The sequence below is a fragment of the Mercenaria mercenaria genome, chromosome 12 (assembly GCF_021730395.1).
Source record: "Mercenaria mercenaria strain notata chromosome 12, MADL_Memer_1, whole genome shotgun sequence".
Lineage (NCBI taxonomy): Eukaryota > Metazoa > Mollusca > Bivalvia > Venerida > Veneridae > Mercenaria > Mercenaria mercenaria.
In genome coordinates, this window is record NC_069372.1 from 66,115,798 (window position 1) to 66,141,381 (window position 25,584).

Below are 25,584 nucleotides of genomic sequence, written 5' to 3' on the forward strand. Positions count from 1 at the left end.
CTCGAACCCACATCGATGAGGGGCAAGTGATTTGAAGTCAGCGACCTTAACCACTTGGCCATTGTCCCGGCGCACATTGTCCACTGGATGTCCATTCCATACATGATATAAGTTTCTAATATTCATCTGTATATACTTTTCAGACATTCTAACGTATAAAATGGTAGAATAAAGGCTGTGTACCTGTTTAAAATGAACGTTATCTGTAGTTTTGTGTCGCCTATACCAATGTAAAGTGTCAGAATAATTTGTATATTTGATATATTGATAACGTTACACATAAGCACAGATAGTGCTTGACACCCTTTTCATGCCACCATTGCTATAATTATATTTGGATTGCTGTAAATAATAGGATTTGGGTCATTTATGGACAATTTGGATTAATTACAGTGTTAGCTGGATCCAAGCATTATATTATATACAATAGCTAAAGGGAACCAACTATTTGTTAAAGTAAGCACCCTTTGTAAAATACTATGAACTACTTTGGATCAATCAGAAATAAATTCTATAAATAGCACCAATCAAAGCTCAATTCTGCTAAGGTATTTATTTAAATAGGCAGATGGATCACAGAGAATAATAATGTATCCCAGTACATTGATAAGCATGTTATTGCAACTACACTGTCAGGGCGGATAAATTATTAAATTGAAGACGTTTGAAGTTCATAGCTAAAGAGGAGTTGCAGAATTTCAACAAGGTTTCGAGCTATAGGGCCGGCGCATAGGAGTTTTACCTTAAGGGTAGTTGAATGCTATTGACGCTAGCAAATATAGGCTGAGCATCGGTAAGCTGAGACAGAGACATAGTGTTTGGTAACCTACTGAGATAGTACATGTAGGAGAGTTCCAGCTTATAGACGAGGTTCAGCGCTATAGGCAAAGTACAGCCAAGACATCGGAGTTATATCTATATGATAGTTAAATGCTACATGTGATAGCATAAAGGCGCTGAGCATCCAGGAGTTAGGGCAATAAAGAAGACATAGGCTGAGCATCTATGCGATAGGACTCGTATGTTGTAGATTCAAAGACATTGTCTGACGGGAACTTCAACAAAAAGACCAGTCAAGTATATTATCTCGAGCCTAAAGGAATTTGAGTTGATATACATTAGTTGAAGGTTGATAGTTGAAACATTGAGTATTTTTTTGCCTGATCCATGTCAAGTCAAGTCAAGTCAAAAGTTTATTAAATGTAACAAAGGCCTCCGGCCCAAAATACACTACTAATATTTTAGTAAGTGGTTCAATCAGATAGTTGTGATCCCAAAAAAATGTAACATACATTTTTTAATTGGAAAATATTATAAAAACGCCACGCGATAGCAAAATATTTAAATAATAGTTCTCTAGGCTGGAATATCATAATTTTTGGATCAAAATTATTTAAAAGCTTTAAAAAAAACAGTGCTGTTTGATTAACACTTTTCATATCAGATAAGTATTTATAAAACTTTGTATATTTTGTCGATAATACCCCAAATTAAGAAGATTGTTTGGATTCCCAATTTTTTCCCCATTTTAAAAAAAAGCCAAAATTTACATTCAACAATATAGGTTTTTCTTATTATAACAAATTGGAGATACGGATTCCAAAAGGGGTATTTTTGTGCCCCCGTTTCAAATGCGCTTTGGCTTGCCGTTTTGCATCTGCCTTATTTAAAAGGCAAATTTATTTTTGGTAAGTTTTGTATTTTAAAAAAGTTTTAAAAGTTTTAAAAGGTGACATTACTTGATTCTCGAAGATCTTTCAGTTTTTTGTTGGCAATCTTGAGTCTTTGAGGAAAAAACTAAAGAAGTGTCAAAATCTCCAACATATGTGAAAACCCAAAAATAACCCAAAACCATACAAAATAGTAAATGTTTGACCGAGTGCCCCGGTGATTTTGCCCACGTTATCTAAAATTTTTGCATTAAAAACAGTTTTGGGTTTTTTCTTGAAATTATCCATCGTATAAAGTTTAACCCAAAACTTAACACTTTTTAAAAAATAGGTTTACAATTGGTTGTTGCCCCTTCTCCCCAAAAAAATTTATTATTCGTTTAGATTTTTTCTCAAAGAAATTTTTTACAAAACTTAGTATGTATGGTTTCTATTTCTGGCGATATTTATATCCCCAAATCTGAGATCCATAGCAGAGTACTGGTTTTACCATAGCATCAAATAACTGAAACAACTGTTTAATGTGAAAATATCCAAATGGCCTTTGATAGTTATACATAGCATATATCGACTTCTGTGCCTGTGACGCTAACTTTTCTTTAGCTGCTATCCAAGATAAGGTCGGCGTAAATAAGATGCCCATATACTTATAAACAGTCGTAACGCTAACTAATTGGCCACGGAAAAACCATCTTTCATTAATTCTTAAGGGTCCACCATTTCGAAATACAATTATTTCAGTTTTACTGAGGTTAACTTCCATCCCTGGTTGAATTACAAATGTTCTATTACGTTGAGTTGTTGTTGTAACTTAAATACAGTTTCTGCACAATTTGCAATGTCATCTGCAAACATCAGACATAATATATCAGGTATTGAATTGTCAATAAAAATACCTGAATTACATTTTTCACGCAGTAAGGAGGATAATTGATCAATAAATAAGGAAAAATCACAGGACTATTTTGTCCCTTGTCTTGTACCAATGTTACACGGAAAATAATCCGTTACTCTCCCTGTTGATGTCTTAACACAAGATTGTAAATTTTGATACATTTGAGCAAGGATCCTGAGAAAATTACCGTTTACACCTTTAGATTGTAACTTTCAAATAACTTTTTAGGTAATCTTTCAAAGCTTTCTTGAAGTCGACATATAGGCAGTAAAAACGACACACGAAGTATATTGAGCCATGGCTGTAACAAACACGTTATCAATGCAAATACCGTCTAAAACCTGCTTGGGCTTCATCAATTTTTTTATTGTTTTCAGCCCACGAATATAAACGTGAGTTCATTATATTAGAAAAGATTTTATACATTGTGGTAGTTATAGATATACCTCTATAATTGCTCGGATCATTAAGGGCTCCTGACTTATGTATTGGACAGATTATACTTTGACCCCATGAATTTGGGAAACTCCCACTCATGAATATCTTGTTAAATAGAACGCATAGTACATGAGCTATTATATCATCTGTATACTTATAAAATGCTGCATTCAATCCGTCATTACCTGGGCTTTTGCCGATTGCTAATTTTAAAATGGAGCTTTTAGTTTCCTCTAAGGTAATTTCAGAATTTAGAAATTGGTCGCGGGGACCTTCATCATTAATAACAATGACTTCTGCAGACTCATCAAATAACAGGCTACTGAAATATGTAAACCATTCATTTGCTGAAACAGTTAAACTATTTACGCTCTGATTGGGTCTAGATTTCTTCAGTACTTTCCATAACTGATTGATGTTATTACAACATTCAACGAGTTTAATGCGTTCTCTACTTTGAAAAGCATATTTTTTCTGATTTACAGCATTTTTAAAAATACTTTTCCTCTCTTTATAACATTCAAGGTCTTGATTACAATTTGTTGCTCTAAACTGACGCAGAGCCCTATATTATCTGAGTTTTAATATTTCGCACTCTTCATCCCACCATTTTGGTTGAGTTACTGATAATGTAGTATTGCTAGATTTAGAATACACTCGCATATGTGATGCTGCTTCTTGATATACATTAGTTAATGTACTAACTGCTCTATTTATGTCTGTATTTATAAGATTGAGAAAGGAGTCTCTGTGCTGTTGAAAAAGATTATTAAAAACAATGAAAAAAGTATGGCTCTTATTAGAATCCCATTTAAATTTCTGAAATATCATTCCAGATGTACTCTCTGAGACCAATGTTTATGTTTCATTATGACTGTATATACTAAAGTGTAATCTACAGGCTACAGGAAAATGGTCCGATTCATCTCTTTCCAAGACATCGAAATATGAAACATGATTAAAAAGATCTTCACATGCTATCATATAGTCTACCACGCTAGCTCCATCCCCAGATAAACAAGTAAAATTACCTTGAGAATCATCAAAACGACCATTTAAAACATGCATGTCGTGGGTACAGCAAAAATTTATAAGAGTTCGACCAAAATTATTACACCGATTGTCTTTACTTTGCCTTGGGATATCAAAGAAGCTACTATTATATTCTGTATCACCAAATACATAAAAAAAGGTTATCTGCTGGTATATAATCTAAAAGATCCTTAATCCTAGCATTCAAATCCCCAGCCCAGAAAAACATAGCATCAGGAAAACTTAATCGTATATTATCAATATTATCTTGTATTAGAATAATTCCATTTCTTTCATTATCATTATACAATGATGACCCTTCTGGTGATACGTATGAAAAGTACATGATAAGATCTTTACAGTCGCTTATCAACGAAAATTTAAATAGCATCACGATACAATCTTTGAATTCTTTCTTAATTCTAGTAATACTGATATGTTGAAACAATGACTCTTTAATAAATACGGATACTCCGCCACTATTACGAATCGAGTTCTTATTAACCTTCCGGATATTATCAAAATGCACATAATTACTCATAAAATGATCGAATTCACCTGTATATCTTGACCAAGTCTCACATAAACATATAATGTCAAAGCCCTTCAAAAAATATTTCAAAGTACAACCCTCAACGTATTTACTAAGTCCTTGAATATTCCAAGTCACAATATTTACATATTGTAAAAAACAGTCATTGTTTGGAACGCCTTGGCCGACTTCCTATTCGTCCACGCCACTTTCATCGTGCGCGCTCCAATCGTCTTCTTGCGCGGTAGACCACGTTCCTCCTACGTCACTGTTCACCTGATCGGTCTCGTCCAATCGTTCGCTTTCCCCAATGTTGTTTACACGTTGGCCATGTGCTTGAGCACGTGGCCGTCTAATCTGTCGTCGCTTGCCGATACACACGATAGCCTGTTTTATATCATCGTATTTATAGATTTGGTCATCCACAATAAGCTTATCGTACCGTATCACAGCATACTTATCTTTATCTCGTTCTTCCAACATACGGGTACCCAATACACGTCTGTGTCGAACTACACGGTCTGTGTAGTCAGGTTTTACATATTTGTCCGAATCTCGAGTTAATATTCCGTTAGCTTTATTCAAAATGCATTCCCGATATTTAAACCTACTGAATTTGACAATAATCGTGCATTTGGATGGGTCCTTTGATTTGACTTTGTGCGCTCTCTCTATTTCAACAGAATCCATTTCCGGCAAATCAAGAGCGTCCCTGATAAATTTCCTAATCTCAGACTCACAGACTGACCAGTCCTCACTCACGGGCCCAGGAATACCTCCTATGCGTAAATTGTTCCGACGAGAATGACTCTCTAGGCTGTCAATTTGACCTCTCAAATAGTTCAGCTCAGATCTAATAGCCTGGTTTTCAATTTTTAATTTGTCATTTTCATCACGTAGGCATTGCATAGAATCAGATAATGAGTCAATTTTTGTATTTACCTGTGATATGTTCTTTGACACACTAGTATACTGGTTTGCTATATCCGTTTTCATTTTCTTAAGAAAATCCATCATATGTGAATCTTGTAAGTCCGTAGGCCCCCTATCCTGTGACTCATTTGCAGCATATGGATCACCGACGGATGTCCGACGGCCTGTCGGCGGCAGAGACATAGAATACGAAAACGAAGACAATGTTCTCTGGCGGGACCGAGTTCCGATATTGTCTCTAGCAACTTGAATATTCCCGGCACCACGCCTTGTTGGCCCAGGGTTAGTCTCAATATCCCCATCAAGGATCAAGATTATCGACACAAATACAATCCAACGTAATCCTTTACTGCACATATATTTAGACACTTTTATTCCATATAATGTGAATCTTTGCTTATTTGGCTGCATAAATCCACCTATCGCAGCACGCCAAGTTTGTAAATCATTCCCCATTTTCACAAAACAAATATCAATGTCACTTATTTTGAAAAAGTGCGGCCATCTTGCCAAGGGACACAACTCCTTCTAGCTCATGATACAAATCATTAACGAATCAATGGTACACGAATCGTTTATGCAAGGTAGCCAGAGGAAAATTTTATATAAGAGATATTTGGTCTCACCAGCTATACGTTTTAACAAAAGACAGTCTACATTGTTTGTCAGCTAGTCTAAGATATAGTCACCATAGCGATTGGACCCATTTCATTGTTACAAATACTTAAGGCGTAGGCACTTCCCTGGGTCATATAACTCGTGTCCTGACATAAAGAATAAATGTCCCTTCCGTAACAGTCACTGCCGTCCGTCACATACAATGGCATTACGGTGTGGACATGGTCGTTACAACGTGGATCATATTGATGACACGAATGAACTGAATATCGAAATATTTACGTCATTAAGCACATTTCTAATTTATTACACTATTGTTAAAACGAATAATGCGTATCATTAAATTAGAATCAAGTATGTATTCGTATTTTTACGAAAACATAGATCTAGATTTAAATAAAACAGATAATGCTGATAGGAATAACAATAATGATAATAATAAAAGACATATTAATAGTAATAGTAATAATATATAATATACAGAAAATAATAACAGTAGTAATTATTTTCATTCAGGAATTCGAAAATGAATGATAGACCAGGTAAAGGTTAAGGAAGAGTCTATGCGTTCGGTTTTAGTAATTGTTATTATCAATTGCTAGTATTCATTGCTACAAATACTAGTAATTAACAGGACAGGTATACATACAATGTATGCCTGCTCTACAAAATATTTTTTTATTAGTTTAAACAAACAATTGCATTTGATCGTTACTTCTAGAAGATTTTCGAATGAAGAAACTTTTCTTTCAAACCCATGTAAAAAGTTTTGATTTACTTCACATTTATTTCTATGTTTTATCACTCTTACTCTAACTAAATTAACGTTTGCGAAAAAACATGCATCTTATCTAGGGCTACAACAAATTACATATGTTTTATATAACAATTTGAAATATCCATCTTTCTAGTGCTTTTTAAGTGAGGTATACACCTGCACACTCAGGAAGTGATCAATTCATTTCAAAACTGAACAACTGTAGTGGTAATTGTTAGCAAGGCATATAAGGTTAACTCGAATAAATTTATTTTGTAAATAGAAATTTTCTTTTCGGATCGCTTTTCTCAAAACAAAAAAGCAGGTCTTCAAAAGCGTCCCTGTTTGTGACATTGAAAATGCATAAAATTACACTGACATTATAAATATTAATAAATGCTCCCCCCACCCCACCACCAAAAAAAAAAAAAATAATAATAATAAGCATTGACCTTTAGGCTAGGTTGTGAGATTTGCATATTATCATGTTGTCAGCAGTGTATAGTTACAAACGTTGCTAGCAGACGCAAATCCTTTCCCAATTACCGTGCTACATTTTACCGTATTAAACACACATATTAATAAATCTATATGTTCGTTGTCAGCCGTTCTCAAAGATTTACAGGCTAATGCTACAGACATATTTCAACGGGTTAGTCTCATATCCAAGTAACTTCACAATACCAATGAAAACTAGTTTATCTCTACGGTTGACCTTGATCTATGAGCTCTGTGAATTTGTCGACCTTTGCTTAGTATGACAGAACACCTTTTTCAACTGGAATAGACTTAACTGGACATTTCTTTGCATGGGCCATTTGCATTTATAAGACTTATCGAGATTTGTCTGTGTCCGCATCAAATATGCATAGATCTTATTGAAATAGATATCTACTCCATGCATATCGAATGGAAACTATGGAAACATCAAATTACTCATTCAAAAGAAGTACATTCATTTATTTCTGATTTTGATTTACATGTGTCAGAGATCACATCGGGCATGATACACACCCAAATATGAATCGTATTTAGACACATTAAACACCACCACATAATTAATTCAAGAATTTTTTTACGATCATAACGATATCCACAACCATCAGTATAAATATCAAACAAAAAAAAATGCATGAAAATTGTAAACATGCAAAAAGAAAGAAATTGATATACAAATTAAAAAAAGTGTACAAACTACAAACTGTTCTTGAGATGTGCTCATCAGACATCTAGATACCATCGTCTACCAATTTTATTTCGGATGATAATTAACAACAATTACATAATAAAAGCTGTCACAGGAGACAGCGCGCTCGACTACTTCGATGCTGGAAAGTGAAAATGGGCACATCTGAGGAAGCTGGAGCAGTCACCGGAGTGTTTGATGACTCCAATGTGGATGAAGGTACTGGACAATAACATATTTTAGTGTCAAAAGAATGAAGTAATATGAGAGTTAAAGATAAAGTTATCAAAACTAGTATAACTCTAAGCAAAAAAGGGACATAATTCATGAAATATTGGTGCAAGAGTCCTTATGTCATATGATGTGGGTGATGATATGTAACAACTACTTTAAGTTTGAAACAAATCCATTGAGTAATAACTGAGATAGAGTGAAAGAAACTTAAACCTGAAATTCTAAGTAAAAAGGGGAGATAATTCATGAACTACTGGTGCTAGAGTTGTGGTCTTTGTGTTATAAGATGTGAATGATGATGCTGAACAACCATTTTAAGATTGAATCAAATCTTCTTTGTAATAACAGAGATATAATGAAAATGCATCAAAATTAACCTTAAATTCTTAGTAAAAGGGGCATTATTTATGAAAATTTGTGCCAGAGTAATGGACCTTGCGTCATATGATGTGGGTGATAAGGTGAAACAACTATTTTAAGTTTGAATCAAATCCGTTTAGTGTATTTTTGCAAATAAGTGGTACATCTGACTGTGCTTAATAAAAAAATACCTAAAGGTTAACAATACAACAGCCTTTGTTAAGTTGATTGACGGACGCCTAGATAAGGATAGGCTACGCGATCTTTACGATTACCGGACGAACAGAGACTGACGTCGTCGGTCTCATGGAAAGTTCCGAAGCAAAACCATGAGCGCCATCTGGTGTGATTATAAGGTACTTCTAACATACCGAAAGCAGGATGTTACATCGATATGTAATGAAGCATGATGCATTTTTGCCTCAATAACATTCCATAGTTTACATGTGTATTACTTTTGGTACCGCGGCATGCGCGATACAAAGCGGGTATCAAGAAGAAGATGTTCCCAGTGCCAGTTTTTCCGTTTCTAATCTTCTAGTATTTAGAGCATTGATAGAAAGAAATGCTTTTTTAAAGCATGCTGAAATTGGGACAAAGCATGTTCGATGGTAGCCACATATGACCAGTTCAGTAGTATAGTAATTGTTTGTGCGAAGTCAATCTGACCCCCCTGACCTATAACCCCTCGGTCCGAACTGACCAATGCCGGACAATTTAAAAAATAAGAAAAAAACAGGTTTTCAGGTTGCTTTAACTTGACAAAACCTTACCAGTTAACAAAAATGAGAACAAAATCTAAAATATATTAAAAATAATTAACTATAAAATAATTAACTATAAAATGTACCTCCTGTAATATTACTTCCGAATTTCTTATTTATATACTAACTATTATACCGCAGTTAAACAGACGATTTATTGTCGCATTCCTTTTATCAGCTGTTATTTGCAATAATCAATAAAGCGGCACCGGTGCATTAAACCAATATTTGTTTAAAGTTGTTGATATTGATAAACTTGAAAATGACACCGGTGTTGATAAATAGTTTTTGTTGAAACAGTTTATTGAGAATTACGCTGTAATCCGTCTGCACTTAATGACCTTAGTATAGAACGTTTCGCAGACGACATATGTGTCAGTTTTTGTTGAAACAGTTTATTGAGAATTACGCTGTAATTCATAAAAATTTTTAAAACCATTAAACGTATAGATTATAGCTTTGTAATTTGGTGACACACGGTGTGTTTACAATCAATATTATAAGTTAAACAGACGATTTATTGCATTCCTTTTAAGATAAACATATATCGAGGAGTTGTTTATACAACATATTTGATCTTATTTTCAATTAGTAAGTATATTATTAGGGTACATATAGTAATTAAACCTTTAATCCAAAAGGGCTGTTTCTATCATAGGATACAGGTTCATCTGATATGTAGAATTTGATGTAACTGCCCATCAAAAGCATAAATGTTAATTCTGTAAATGCTGAATCGTCATACGGGTGAATATCAAACATTGTTCCTTGTTTTAGATAAATTTTAATTTTTTTCTTATACATAGATATTAACTTATCAGTATCAAAGTCCTCAGCTGCCTCAGCTGTTATATTTACATTATCAAATATACCAAAAAGTAAAACATCATCCTGAGGCCTATTATTTCGCCACCTAAATATAAAATGTGATATTGGGCTTTTAGTCGGTTTATACGGTTCACCCGGGGAGCTTGCACCCTTTAATAAAATCTTAATATCTATTATATAAGTTCCGGTTTTATTGACTATAAACACACCACTCAAAAGCATATCTAGTACATCTATTTTATATTCTTGGTTTGTGTTTATAAAGTCTTTATAATCTACGAAAATTCCAGGTCTTATTTCAAATATATTTAAATAGTTCAGATCGGCCATATTTTTATATGTTGAATGTATCCAGGCACCACGACGGTCAAAATACTTTTTCATTTGTATGTAATCAAAAGTATGATTATAATAGTATTCAAAGAGAAACACTTCATGTTTTACTTCCTCTACCCTTTTTTCTATTTTCCTGTCTTTCTTTTTAAGTTTAAGAATTATTTCAGCTAAATCATCAACTCGTTTTGTTGTAGCAACTTCAGAAGCAGATAAATTGTCAACAACACCTTTTGTTCTAGCTAATTGTGTTTCTTGTTTTAAGAAAACATTTTTTACTTTTGTAATTTCTTCAGCATTAGTGGTAATTTCTTCAACATTAGCGGTTATTGCTTTAGTATTAGCAGTAATTACTTGGGTATTAGCAGTGATTGATTCTCCTTGTTTATCTGATATTTTAACTACAGAGTCCAAATCATTTATTATTTTTTTAATTTGATCATTAATTATCTTAATTGCTTCTTCTTGTTTAGCTGATATTTCAGCTACAGAGTCCAAATCATTTGTTATTTTTTTAATTTTATTATTAAATTCATTAATATCTTCTTGTAATTTTTTTGTAATATTACTTAATTCTGCATATTTTAAATTGTGACGGTTGTCAACAATACTAATCCAATTTCGAATTTGTTTTTTAAAGTCATCTATTTTAGAATTAATTTCTTTTTTAAGGTTATCTAATGCTGTATCATGATCATCACCTCTTTGTGAAGCTGCCTTTTCCAATTCAGATTTATATTCTGCAAATTTATTTGAAAATGTATCGAGTAAATCTTGATTCCCTTTTGCCATTTCAGTATTTAGTTTATTTATTTCTGTTCTGATTTCTAACTGATACATATTTTGTAACTTTTTCTCAGCTTCAATAATCTTGTCTTTTAGTTCTTCATGTTTAATCATACTATACTTGAGTGAATAAAATGTTTAAATTAACTCGAAATACTTCTTTTATGTTGTCATCTGTCAAATCAGATTTCTCTTCAAGTTCTTTAATAGAATCAGTCATAGCTTTCATTTCTTCTTCAATTTTACCTTGTAATTGATTAATTAATAATGAATTCTTTTTAAAATCTTTTGTTAATTCTTCAATATTCTTTACTTCTACTTCTAGTGTTTGTTTTATAGATTTGATATCTTCAAGATTATAGTCATCTATTACACTTTGAACTTTTTTAAACATAAATCGTCTTGAAACTGCATCGTTGGGTTTATCTGGATTTCCTAGGTTGATTATTTCATTACCTCCCATATCTAATGCTCTATTCATTGTGTTATCAAGTTCCTTATTTCTGTGAAGATATGATTCCGTTTCCTTTTTAAGCTTTTTGAATTGCTTTTTAGTAGCATAATCACTTAAATCAATATCAAATTTAACTTTACTTATACTGTCAGGTTGATTAATTTGTTTTACATCATTAAAAACTCCCATTATATAATTATTATATATTACCAATAAAGTTTTTTCTTAAAAACTTCCTTGGTTTGTCAATATATAAGAAATCATATTTTTGATCTGTTGCATTAGCAAAAGAATCACGATCTATATTTTGTTCATCACAAATCCTACCATTTTCCATTTTACCTGGACTTTCAAACAAAATATAATGTGAACAGTTAATTCGAATATCTTTTGGTGTTTTATAGTAAGACTGACTTAAATAAATAACACAACAGTTTTTGTGACGTCCTTGAATAAAGTATTTTGTTATTTCATTTTGAACTTTTTTATCTTCACATACAAAATCATCAAATATTACTACTTTTTGTTTTTCTGATTCAAGATTCTCACAAGGTTCAATTTGGTTGGGATCAGCTGAATATTCAAGTATTTCATTTGGATCTACTTTAATTTTTTTTGCAATTTGACTTAAGTTGTTAATTAATCTTGATATTTAGATTGTTTCTAAGCTTTTAGCATACAAGTATAATTTATCATAATATATAAGAGGTTTTCGAAGTATATGCATTAATGTATTTGTTTTTCCAGATCCAGAAGATCCACATATTAACATTCTAAAACATGAATCTGGCATAAAAGGATAAAATTGTTTAAAGTTATTGGATTTATCATTTTTTGTATCATAATTTGGAATTTCCATTTATATAATATTACATTATTTTACAATACTTACATTATCTTACATTATTTTACATTATTTTACATTATCTTACATTATTATATAAATGCAATCAAAACTTAATGAAATGATAATAAGAAAAAAATTAGTTGGGCAAAAGATGAGAAATCTTAGAGAAGAAATAATGAGAGAAAAAATAAGAAAAGCTACAAATCGGGATATGTACACTGAAATTTATAAACCAATTACTGAAAAAATAGAAAGTCAAAAAGAACAATTATCAAGTCAGTTAAAAGCATTACCTGGAATAAAACAACAATTAGCATTACTTCCAAAACAGTTTGCTGATAAGATACATGAAATAGAAAATCTAGAAATGGTGGAAGAGCCATCGGAAAAACCAACACGATTATTACCGCCGGAAGATGATATGGGTTTGGAAGAGCTATTCCGAGAACCAACACGATTATTACCGCCGAAAGATCATATGGTTTTGGATGATGAAGATGGTGAGCTTGAAGACACCAAAAAACCTCCCGAAGAATTAACAGAAGAATTTATAGCAAATTTAGATATAAATATCGATAAAGATATAATATCAGAATATGGATTGCCTACATTAACAGAGTTAGTAATAAACAAAAATAAAGATGATTGGATAAAAACAAGAAAAGAGGTTACCGAAAAATTAAAGGCCTTTACTCGTGATATAAATAAATATAGTAAAGAAAAACCAGATGAAATAATTGAATTTACAAATGCAGAACCTACGACTGCAGGTGAGTATGTTTCGGAGTTAGAATTACATAGAGAAAATTTTAAAAGATACAATGAACGCTTATTAAAAATTATTAAAGACTCAAAGGTATTTGGAAGGGGAATAAAATATCATAACCCATATAAAGTTTCACCAAATGGACAATATGGTAATTTAATTATTAACTTAAATAAACTTTATGGTCAAAATAAGTTAATTGCTAAGGATAGAATAACTGGAAAAGAAGTAATTAACACTAAAGTAGATGATGATTTAATTGATTTGATTAATAAAAGATATAACAATAATAAAAAACATTCAAATCATTCAATAAAAATATTCAAAGAATTAACAGAAAAGTCAGGATTACCTATCAATAAAAGATCTATGAAATTTAAAAAAGTAATTAGGGGACAAGGTTATGACGTATGTCCATGTAATCCAAAAGAATTGGTTAATGACTTGGAGTTAATTTGTGGTTCAATTGATGCTGGAAATAATAATGAAGAACTAAAAAATGAAGGTATTAGAATAATTGATGAACTATTAAAAATGAATTCTCTTTTACCAGAACAACATGAAAAGTTATATAAAAATTATTTTTCTTGAATATATAAATGGAACAAAAAATAGTATTAAGTTCTGAAACAGTTAAAGATAATAAAAATACTCCGAGTGATTTTACAATCAGATTTAGTCGTTCTTTAATTTTAGATAAAAATAAAACTTATGTTGTTGGTTTGGATAGTATTAACACTATGACCTATTCTTGGCATAATATTAGTGATGAATATGACAATAAAAGAATTCGTTATAATAATGGTAAGGATTGGAAAGATATTATATTTACAAATGGTTCTTACAGTTACACAGATATTAATAATTATATTAGGGAAACATTAATAAGTAATGGTGATTATGAATTTGATAAATCAGAAAATGCTCCAATAAGTTTGGAATTTGATTTAAGTAGTTTTAAGATTTTGATTTCAATTACAGATAATTTTATGTTGGATTTTGGAAATATCAAATTTTCATAACATTGCTTGGATTTGAGAAAAAAAAATTAGACAAAAATGAATGGGGAACTAAAACACAAAATATAACTAACTCTGTGGATACAATTTACATTCATTGTGATCTTATTGATAATTCACTTGTTGATGGTAATTTCAGTGATATTATTTATGCTTTAAGTACTGCAGATTTAACAAGAGCTTATCCATTTACAAAAGAAACCACAAGAGTTGGATATTCTGAAATTAATAAATATATATAAATTCAATTAGAATATATATTACAGATGTATTTGGTAGAATAATTAATTTAATGAGGTTGAAACAAGTTTTACACTAATTTTAAAAGAAATTAATTAAAACTAAAGTTTTAAAACTTTAATTATGAAATTAAAAATTTTAGTTTTATATAATGTACAAGAAAGTTTATGACAAAAATAAAGGAATATTTATTTATGTTGATGCTCACACGGGAGAAGAAAATATACGCGGAACAGGTATCTTTGACACTTTAACGAAATTGCTTTCAAGTTCAGCCGCATCTTCAATTAGCACAGCTGGAAAAAAAGCTTTGGAAACAGCAGGAAAAGCAGCACTTGAAAGTGGAACAAAAAAGGTTGGAACAGAAGTTGGAAATTTAGCTGCAGCTAAAATTGTTGAAAAACTTAAAAAGAAACCTGCTCCGGCAGTTGGTAATTTAATTGCCAAGGAATTACAAGAAAAGAATAATAATAAAAATAATAATGAGGAGGATATTCATATGAGAATAAATAGAATATTGTCAGGATCTGGGACTTTAGCTCGTGCTGGAACTTCAGCTCAACAAAAACGTATTAACAGATTAATTTATAAAAACTAAAGTTTTAACTTTAATAAAAACTAAAATAAAAAATAAAATAATATATAATATATACATGTTTAGAACAAAAGAATATTGTGAAAGATATGAATTAACTCCTATTCAGTTAGATACAGCTTTAATATCTGTCCTGGGAAATAATGTTAAACAACAAAAAAACGGATATCACTTTACAATTAATGATAGAAGTTCATATTTTGATTGGTTTAATGCTTATTTTGAAGTAAGTTTTAAAGTAAATAAACTTGCTAATGGTAATAATTATGGTGCTGGTGGAGATGATAATCAAATTGCTTTAATTAATAATGCAGCTTCATTAATTGATCAGTTAGTGGTTAAACAAAATGGAAAAATTGTTTATGATTGTAATAATTTATACAAAGTAATAAATGTAAAGAGTTTGGTTGAACTATCTGAGGATTATGCAAAATCAACTGGAACAAATGAGTTTATTTATTTAGATACTACTGCTGTTGCTGAAAATAGGAATGACCAAGCTGGATATAATAGTGGTTTCGCTATTAGAAAGGCATTAATCCAAGATAATAAAGAGGTAAACACTAAAATTCCATTAAATAATTATTCATTTTTTCAGGGTTTAGAAACTAATATTTTACCTCCAAGTCAAATTCAAATAACACTACAGCTGACAGATGATGATGAATTAATTTTTAGAGCTAATGCTGTTGATGCTGGTAGAGTAATTGTAACAAAATTAATTCTATGGGTTCCACGTTTGATTTTTAATGAATTTGGGTTTGATCTAATTACTACTGAAAGATTTAAAAAAGCAAGATGGTCATACCTTAGGGAAATGATGACGCAATCAACTGATACACAACAAACTAATATAACCTTTAGAATAACAGCTGGTGTAATAAAACCACAACATGTATTTGTTTATTTACAACGACCTGACAAAAGTAATTCACAAATACATAATCCACATTTATTAGATACATTTAAACTTAATGCAGCAAATGAAAATTGCATTTTGAGCTCTTGTCGTCTTGAAGTTGGTAATGGTGTTTTTTATCCAGAAACAGAATATACAAGTATATCAAGAATATATGATGATGTAATTAATTATTATTATAAACAAAATAATAAGACTACTGGAAGTCTTTTAAATAGATCAAATTTTTATGAATATTTTGGATTTATTCATTTTAACTTGGAATATAAAAAGGAAGTAACTACAGATGACCCTAAGCATATTACATTAACAGCTAAATTAAATATTCCACCAGCAGCCAATATTCGTGTTTATGCAATTGTACTGTATGAAGAAACAGTTGAAATAAATACTATTGGAAATGAACTTGTTATTGTTTAAATAAAATAAATATAATTTATATATAATGACATCAAATTATATTGAATATAAAATTAACCTTACAGATGGACAAAAGAAAAATTTAGCACAAGCTTATAATAATAAAATTCCACATACTTTTAGATTAAAACATGAACAATTACGTGGAAACTTCCCTTTACTTTTAACAAAAACACAAATTAATCAAATTAAAAAAGCTGTTGCAAATAAGAAGGGATTAGAAATTACAATTTCAAAGAAACAAATGTCCAGTCAAGGTCAAAATGGTGGATTTTTAGGAGCTTTGGCTGGTTTGTTAGGAAAAACAATTCTTCCAATGGCAGCAAAAATAGCTCCAAAAATATTAGCCCCTCTAGGCATTGGCGCTTTGTCTGGGTTAGCCAGTACTGGTGTTAGTAAAATACTTGGAAATGGTATGATTTCAGTAGCTAATGATAAGAGAAATATGATATCACCATATCTTACACCTAATCAAAGAAAGCAATTAGTAGGATCTGGAGTGATTAAATTAACACAAAAACAAAAACAAGACGGTGGCTTTTTAGGTATGTTGGCTGCTAGTCTAGGAATACCTTTGATTACATCTTTGTTAAGTGGTAAGGGACATGGTCAGGGTATACAGATTGATTCTCAGAGAAGACCTTACAGACGAATTCCTATAGTAAAAAAAAAATAAAATTTATAAACAAACCAATATCTAACTTTGAAATTGAACAATGGGTAAAACAATTAAAAATTAAAAACTTTAGGGGTGTATTTAGTAGAAATAATTTACTAAAATTAAAAGAAAAGGTTGAATGTGGAATTATAAATTTGGACGACTCTGTTGGTCCTGGAACACATTGGGTTTGTTACTTTAATAATATATACTTCGATCCGTTTGGACTTCCTCCACCAAAAGAAGTAATTCAGTATATACCAAATGTAAAATACAACAATGTTCAATATCAAGACAAAACAAGTATGCTTTGCGGATATTATTGTTTATTTTTTATTAAAATGTTACAAGATAAAGTACCGTTGTATGATTTATTGTATAAAATACTAAAAATTCATAATCAAAGAGTAAATGAACAAACTATTATGAATTATTTTAATAAAAAAGGACATTTATTTAACTGGAATAATTAATATAATGGGAATATTCAATAATATAAATGAAAAAGTAAATAAAATAGAAAAACAAATAGAAAGGCAATTAATAAGAAAACCTCCATTGTTTTTAACAAGTTATACCCAAGATACCGATGGTGGATTATTTCAATGGCAAACTGTAAATGCTAGTCCTGGTTTGGTTCAGGGTGGTAATATTGTGGCAATTAAACAAAATTGCATCTTAATTATTCTTGTTGATGCAATTAAATTAGATAAAGGAGAAGCTAAATTACAAATAAAAAATAAAGAAAGTGTAATTCTTCAAAGTTATCATGTAAAAAATAATAGAAAAAAATGAATCTATTTCTATTAATTATGCAAAACAGGTTATTATTTAATTATGTAATTATTTTATAACATGTAATTTTTCTTTTTTTTTTCTTACCTGGAAAGTCAGCAATGTTCACATATTCCTACCTGTATTCTACTAGTATGCCAAGGTTGTGTGGTTCATATGTATGCCACCAAGCTTGTAGTTGAGGAGTTTATGTATGGTGTTCAGGAATTGAATTTCAGATGGTCATCACATGTAGAAAGTATGTAACTCACTTTTTGTGCCTGGCACAAAATTATTGCAATACATATAGTACACAACTCACTTTGTGCCTGACACAAAACAAGTGGACTGTGCACAAAGCATATAACTCACTTTGTGCCTGGCACAAGGTTATTGCAATACATTATAGTATGCAACTCACTTTGTGCTGGGGAAGTTTTGCCCCATTTTATTTGCATACTCAACCCAACCAAACGGGTTTGCTGTTTGTACCTTTGGTGCTGTTTCCCTACTTTTTAAACCTCCCCTTGTCTATTTCTTTCACACCGGCTTTTTAAAAAAAGAAAAACAAATTTGAAAACAAAAATTTAAAAAATGAAACCCAAAAAAAATAAAAAAACAAGAGGAATTGAAATTTCTAGTTATGCCCCTTTCGATGGGGTGAAAATTTGGGCCGGGTTTCCCCCGGGGATCTGATGAATGTTATTTAGATACAAGGCCCAATTTGAAACGGGCCCAACTGTGATCAAAAACGGGTCAGTAATCTTGAAATAAAAAAACCCTTTTACCCTCTAGGGGCCCCATACCCTTGAAGGGAATCTTCATGAAAATTGGCCCAGAATTTTTCCCCTTGAAAAAAATTTAGGTCAAGTTTAAAGGGGGTTCACGTGCCTTAAAAAACCCTAGGTCAAAATAGGAAAAACCGTTAGAGAAACCTTGTGACCTCTCTGGGAAAACCATATTTTTCAAGGGAAATTTTTCCTAAAAATTTGGGCAGAATTTCATATTGATAAATCCTGGGTCAAGTTCAAAACTGGGTCCCATGACCCAAAAAAAAAGGTCACTAGGTCAAAAAATAGAAAAAACGACGTCATACTCAAAACCCGGGACCCTTTGGGGGAAAGGTAAGCCGGTTTCGGGCCCAAACAGGGTTTTCCCCCTCTTGTCTATGTTTAGGGTCGGGAACCCAAAATCCCTTTTGACCCAGTGACCTTAAAATCAATAGGGCTATGTACATATCAAGCCCAACATCCGGGTAAAATTTTTAAAGGGTTTTCCTAGGATAAATATTTTGCCCCATTTTAATTTGAATGAAAAAAAAAGGTTTAATCAAAAATTTTATTTTTCCCATCCATCTGTTTTCCCCCCAAACCCGTCCATCTGGACAGACCTAATTTACTAGCCTAAAATTTTCCTTTTGGGAAACCCCTTTTTTGAAAAACAGGGCCAAAATCCAAAACTCCCCTTTTTTTCCCTGTCTTTTTTTATACAAAAATCTAAAGCAACGATCCAAGACAAAAATGTCAAAAATTTAACTTCGCAAAAACCCAGAACCGTTCATTTTTTCCCCGGATAAAAACTTGAAAATCCTTTGCCCTTTGGATCAGTCAAAGACCAAGGTCAAAACTAAAGCAGAACATTCACTCTCCCCCCCCCCCCCCCCCCCCCCCAAAAAAAAAAAGAAAAACTATGTTTTGGTTTATGACCCAATTTAAACACATAAGTCATTTTTTAACTGGTAAATGATCCAAAATTATTGGCTTCAATCAGGCATCATAGTCCCTGTCAGGGGCAATTAAAAAAATGATTGAAATTACTGAATGCATCTAGAGGGAAATTTTGGTGTTTAAAACAACCTCTTCAATTCTGTTTCAGTCAACCAAGGGGAGAACTATATTTGTTCCCTCAGCCCTGGCAGTTTTTTCATGGGGGGCAGAGGATGCAAAACCGGAGTATCAGAAAATTTGGAAAAATTTAAAAGGTAAAAATGTTAACCATTTTTTTCTTGCTAACAAAACAAAAAAAATTTTTGTACCCCCACCTACATTTAAAAGCGCAATAAATGAAATCCCAAAGATGTGACAAAGACCATAAATAACAACTTTTTTTTTTTTTGACAAATCTTTTACTGGACAAACCCAAGTTTGGGATTAGCTTCAGCAATCCTGCGGTAGTGAGACCCTTTTTAAATTTTTTGCATTTTTAACCCCTTGCGTTACCCCCAGTTTTTTTAAATTTTTTAAACCCCCAAAAAGGGACGTATTATTTTTATGACCGGGTGTCCGTCGCCCTGTCAGCCCACAATTTCATGTCCCCCCCTCTGTAACTCTTGAACCCCTTTGGAGTTTTCAAAAAAATTTTAAAAACAAATGTTCACCAAAACCAGACAAGGGAAACAGAGCGCATTTTTTGGGATGCCCTCGCTTCAATGTCAAGGCCCACACTTAAGAATAAAAGGCCCTATCAGTTTTTTTGGGTTCTGCCCCTTAACTTTTAAACCCCCTTAAAGGGATTTGAAAGAAACTTACACAAATTTCACCAAAACCCAAGACAACGTACAGAGTTCTTTTTTTGGGAGGGACTTTTTTTCAAGGTCAAGGTCACCTTAGTAGGGTAAAAAAGCCCCATACATTTTGTTTCCTGTCTGCCTGTAACTCTAAACGCTGAAAATTTCAAAGAAATTTTGGCAAAAAATTTTTCCCCAAAAATGAAATTGAGTGCAGAGTGAAATTTCCGGATGACTTGCTTAAATAAAAAAGGTCTCATTTAAAAGGGTTAAAAGGGGCCCATATAACATTTTTGCTTGTGTAAAATTCTCGGGCTTTGGGCAGTGCTTTTTTTTTTTTTGGGCAGATCTTTTTTCTGTACTTACAAAAAATTTTTTTTTTTAATTTTTTCCCCTTTTTAGTTACAAACAATAGCTTATTTTAAAACCCTTTTTTAGTATTGCCCCAAGGGAAAATTCGAGATCACTTTTTTTGGGTACAACAGGGTTTGGGTCCCCCTTCCAAATTTTTATGGTGTTTTTTTTCACATACCTTACCTAAAAAGGGAAATTTTTTGGAAATTTTGAAATTCTTTTTTGACATGGTTTGGGTTTTTTTGAAGTATTCCTTTCATTTTTCCAGCCCTTTTGCGGCTACAACAGCCCAAAGTTTTTTAAAATTTTTGCTTTCATCCTATGATGTAAGCCTTAAAGCTGTATTTCCCCCGGGCTTGGGGGGGTTTCTTTTTTTGAAACTAATTAAAACCCTTTTAAAATTTTGGGAACCCAAAAAATTTTGATAACTAAATGCATAATGATAAATTTAATAAAAATTTTTAGTTTAAATACTCATAAATAGTAAGCTTTTGGGAACTCGCCCTTTTTCCCGGGGGTCTCGTCTCCCATCCCGATTTTTTTAAAGGGTTTTTAAAACATGTAACGGGGAAACTCAGAAAACCCCTTTTGTGGGAACGGTTTGAAGCTTCCACAAACTTATTCACTGTGAAAACTAAATTTGCTTTACACGGGTTTTCCAAAAACCCCATTTTCTTTTTCAAATTTACCCCCTTTTTTTCCGACTTAAAATTTTCCCGGTTAAGGTTTTGTTTTGGTAAGCTGGATCCAGTAACCACTTTTTGGGAAAAGGTTTGAAAATTCACATTATTCACTGTAAATAAACTGACCTACTTTTGCCGGGTTTCCATAACACTGTTTTGTTTTTTTTAACAGAATTAGGCCCCTTTTTCGACTTAAAAAAACTTTTGCAAAGGGTTTTTTGGTATTTAAGCGGATCTCAGTACTTACTAAGGGGGAATAGATATAAACTTCACATACTTTTTCATTTGTCAAATCTGACATCACTAAGCAAGTCCCATAACTCAAACCCCTTTTTTTTTCCCGAAATTAAGTCCCTTTTTCAACTTAGAAATTTTTTGGTTTAAAATTTTTTGTATGTAAATTTTATATCCCCATTGGAATGGATAGGAATTTTTCAAAACACTTTTAACTGCCCATGTTTCAAACATGCACTGTGAAGGTCCCTAACCCCAACTTTCCCTTTTTACAAAATTTTTCCCCTTTTTTGACTTACCCTTTTTTTTTGGTTAAGTTCTTGAAAAGTAAGCGGTACCCTCAGTATCCAAAATTTGGGAAAAGGGTTTTGGGAAACTTCACAACCCCCTGTTCAAGTCCCTTTAATATGACAGCAGTACAGAGGTTAAATTTCCCTCTATTTTGGGCTTTTTCCCAAATTAGGGCCCTTTTTTTTTCCTTTTTTTTTGTATTCTTCAAATGACAAGGCTATTGAATAGCCCGAGCGTTGCTTTTCCTCCGACAGCTTCTTGTTTTTTTTAAAATTTACATTTGAATAAAAAAATATTACTTTTAAAACAATTCCCCAAATTTTTTTCATTTTATGACACATTTTCCCAACGGGAAAGGCCACAGCCTCAATCCCCAAATTTTGTGGGAAAAACACTGGGGGTCCCATGACAACTGATTTTTCATTTAGGGGGCCCAAAATTAAAATTTCCCCCTTTAGACCTACTAAGCCCCAACCCAAAGGAAAACAATTTTTTTTAAGAAATCTTAACAATAACTTTTAGGGTTATATTCTTCCTTGGGAAATTTGAAATTGGGAAAACAAAGCATTTGATTCTTTCAAATTTTGACAAAAGACCATAATAGTGAAGGAAAATTTTAAGTACTCTTTCACTTTTTTTAATGTAAAGTTTTAAAGCGCCCAAAAAAAGGAAAACCCTCAAAAAACAATTTTAAAATTTAAACTTCAAAATTTAATATGAATCAATTGAAGATGGTTTTTCCCCTGAAAAAATAAAAAGATAAAGGGGGGCTTCCAAACATATGGACAAAATTTATAGTTTTTTTTACAACCCTTTTTTTTTTCCATCTTCCCCAAAATTAAACTTTTCAGACAAAAAGATCAAAGGAAAAAATTAAAACCCCAACACCCCGTTTTACACTGTGGGGCAGCCAAGGAATATAGGGACATCCAGTTGGCAGCTGCAAATATTTCGTCCACCCTATCAGTTAAAATAGGGGGCAAAGAAAAAAATTAAAAAAATGACCCAACAAAAACACATTCAGAATACATAGAAAACAAAATATTTCACAAATTCAGAAAAAATTTCAAACATTTGCTTTGAAGAATAGAAAGAATTTACAAATTTTGGGCTTTGGGCTGTGCAAACCTTTCCCCTGTTCCTCGTCTGTCCGAAATTTTTTTTGGGCGCGCCTAGTTCGAAAGAAATTTTATATAAATTGAGAAACCCTTTCATTAAATCTTTATTTATGATATAACCCCTTTCACCTCCTGGGAAAGGGGGCAATTTTTTAAAACCCCGGGGAAATGAAATTTTTTTAAAAAAATTAAAAAGGTCACCGCTAATGGGCCAAAAGGTTTTACCCTTTCACTATCTTAAAAACATGGCGGGGGGGTTTCCCCGTCTTTTCCCAAATGCCTTGTTTTTTTGGAAAATTGTCGTCAAATTATTTTTTTAACTTTTATAAATATATTTATCTCAGGAGTGATTCCCTTTTTTTCAGAAAACATAGAAAATTCATCACAAGATTGGGAAACCAAGGATAAAGAAAAAAAAATGGGTTTTTTTTCAAAAAACAAACCACTGTCTGAGACTTACTTTTCTTGATTATTTTGAAATTTAAAACCCCCCAAAATTTTCCAAAAGGGTTTTTTACCTGTATCTTTTTAATTTTGAAAACCCGATAGTTTTCATATTTTTATTTCATTTTCTGGTCTAGAATTCAGAGAAAAATTTTGACATTTTGGGTGTAATACCCCCGTGGGAAAAAATTTTTATTCGCGTAAAGGAAAATAAATTTTCCCCGTATTACGCGCTAAGGGGCGATGCGCGAATTTTCAGACCCCTGCTATTATTAATTTTTTAAACCCCCGAAGGGGGGCATATAGTTTTTTGGGAAACCCCGTTGGGCTGTCAGTCTGTCTGTCCGCAAATTTTTTTGGGCCCGGGCCATATCTTTTTCATCGATGGATGGAAATTTTTAAATACTTGGCATGAAGTGTAAACCCCCAGTAAGACCCAACGTGTCGGCGCAAGAAACCCCGGTTTGTAGCTCAAAGGGCAAGGGCACAAATTTAACATTAAAAGGGCATTTTTTTTTGATGGGTGCATTAGTGTCTGGTCCATATTTTAAATTTTCACATTGTTTGGGTTTTCAAATAACCCTTTGGGAAAAAATGTGTAAACCCCAGAAGACGACGGGTTTCCCCGGCAAGACCCAGGGCCTAGCTCAAAAAGGGCAAGGTCACACTTAGACTTTTAAAAGGGCATTTTTCAGGGTAGTGCCCTTCGGCCGGTCCATATTTTGTCTTTCCCTGGGTGGATTTTTAAATAACTTAAACATGAAAGTTACCACAGAAAAAAGAAAGTGTCGCACCAAGACCCAGGTCCAGCTCAAAGGGGCCCAAAGGGCACACTTACACGTTAAAGGTCATATTTTTTATGATAGGCATTATGGGGATGTCCCCGTCCCCTATCTATGTCCCTTCAAGCATGGATTTTTTTTTTTATTGGGCATGAAAAGTGTAACCCCATAAAGACGACTTGTCGCCGCAAGACCCAGATGCGTAGGACAAAGGTCCTTAACTCTTAAATCGGCTATAACTATTTATTCAAAGTGCCATTTTGGGGCAAAGTGTCTCCTATGGAGACCGCTCTTGTTTTTTTTTACTTTTTTATTTTTTAAATTTAAAATTTCGCGAATTAATGTCCTTGGGGAAACCGTCACTTTTTTTTTTATGTAGCGCGAAATTTCATACCACAAAATTTAATGATTTCACGTAATTATTAGTACATAATTTATTTGTTTTTGCATGACATTCTAAAAAATTTTTCCCATTCATTTTCTATTCAACAAAAACGGCTGGAAACAGTAATAATTTTAAAAAACAATTCCTGTTCTGAAAAATTTTACCTCCCAAAACCTTGTTGACTACTGGGTGGGGAGCCAAAAATATAGGGACATCCATTTGAAAAGCTGGGAAAATTTTGGGGCCACAATCAGTTTTAAAAAAGGAGGCCCAAAAAAATTTAAAAAGACGAAAAAATCAAATTCTAGATAACATAGAAAACCCAAAAATTTCACAAATTCAGAAAAAAACCTTTAAACTTTTCTTTTTAAAAAAAGAAAGATTTTACAAATTTGGTCTTGATCTTGCCTCCCCTCCATCTGTTCCCCTGTCTGTTTCCCAAATTTGTGACGCAAACCCAGTTCAGAAGTTTTTATATAAATTGATAAACCTTTCCCTGAGTTCCCCTTTAAACATGATATGAACTCGTACACCTCCTGGGGCTGGGTCCAAAATTTTTAAAACCCGGGGGCCTGATTTTAACAAATTACAAGGTCACAGCAAAAAGGCAAAGGGTTTAAACCCCTTTCACTATCTATAACATGGCGGGGGGTTTACCTGTCTTTCAGACTGCCTTGGTTTATTGGGAAAAAAGTCGTCAAAATTTTTATAACTTAATAAAATTTATCC

General features: G+C 32.3%; 1 protein-coding gene across 1 annotated transcript in view; it reads left to right on the forward strand.

The window, feature by feature from the left end:
- Window positions 1-8,216: 8,216 nt before the first annotated feature.
- LOC123533448 (sodium/iodide cotransporter-like) overlaps window positions 8,217-25,584 on the forward strand; it is a 31,187-nt gene continuing 13,819 nt past the window's right edge. The window contains exon 1 of the mRNA XM_045315088.2: window positions 8,217-8,280. Within this exon, the coding sequence (XP_045171023.2) occupies window positions 8,217-8,280 (64 nt within the window). The remainder of the gene's footprint in view (window positions 8,281-25,584) is intronic.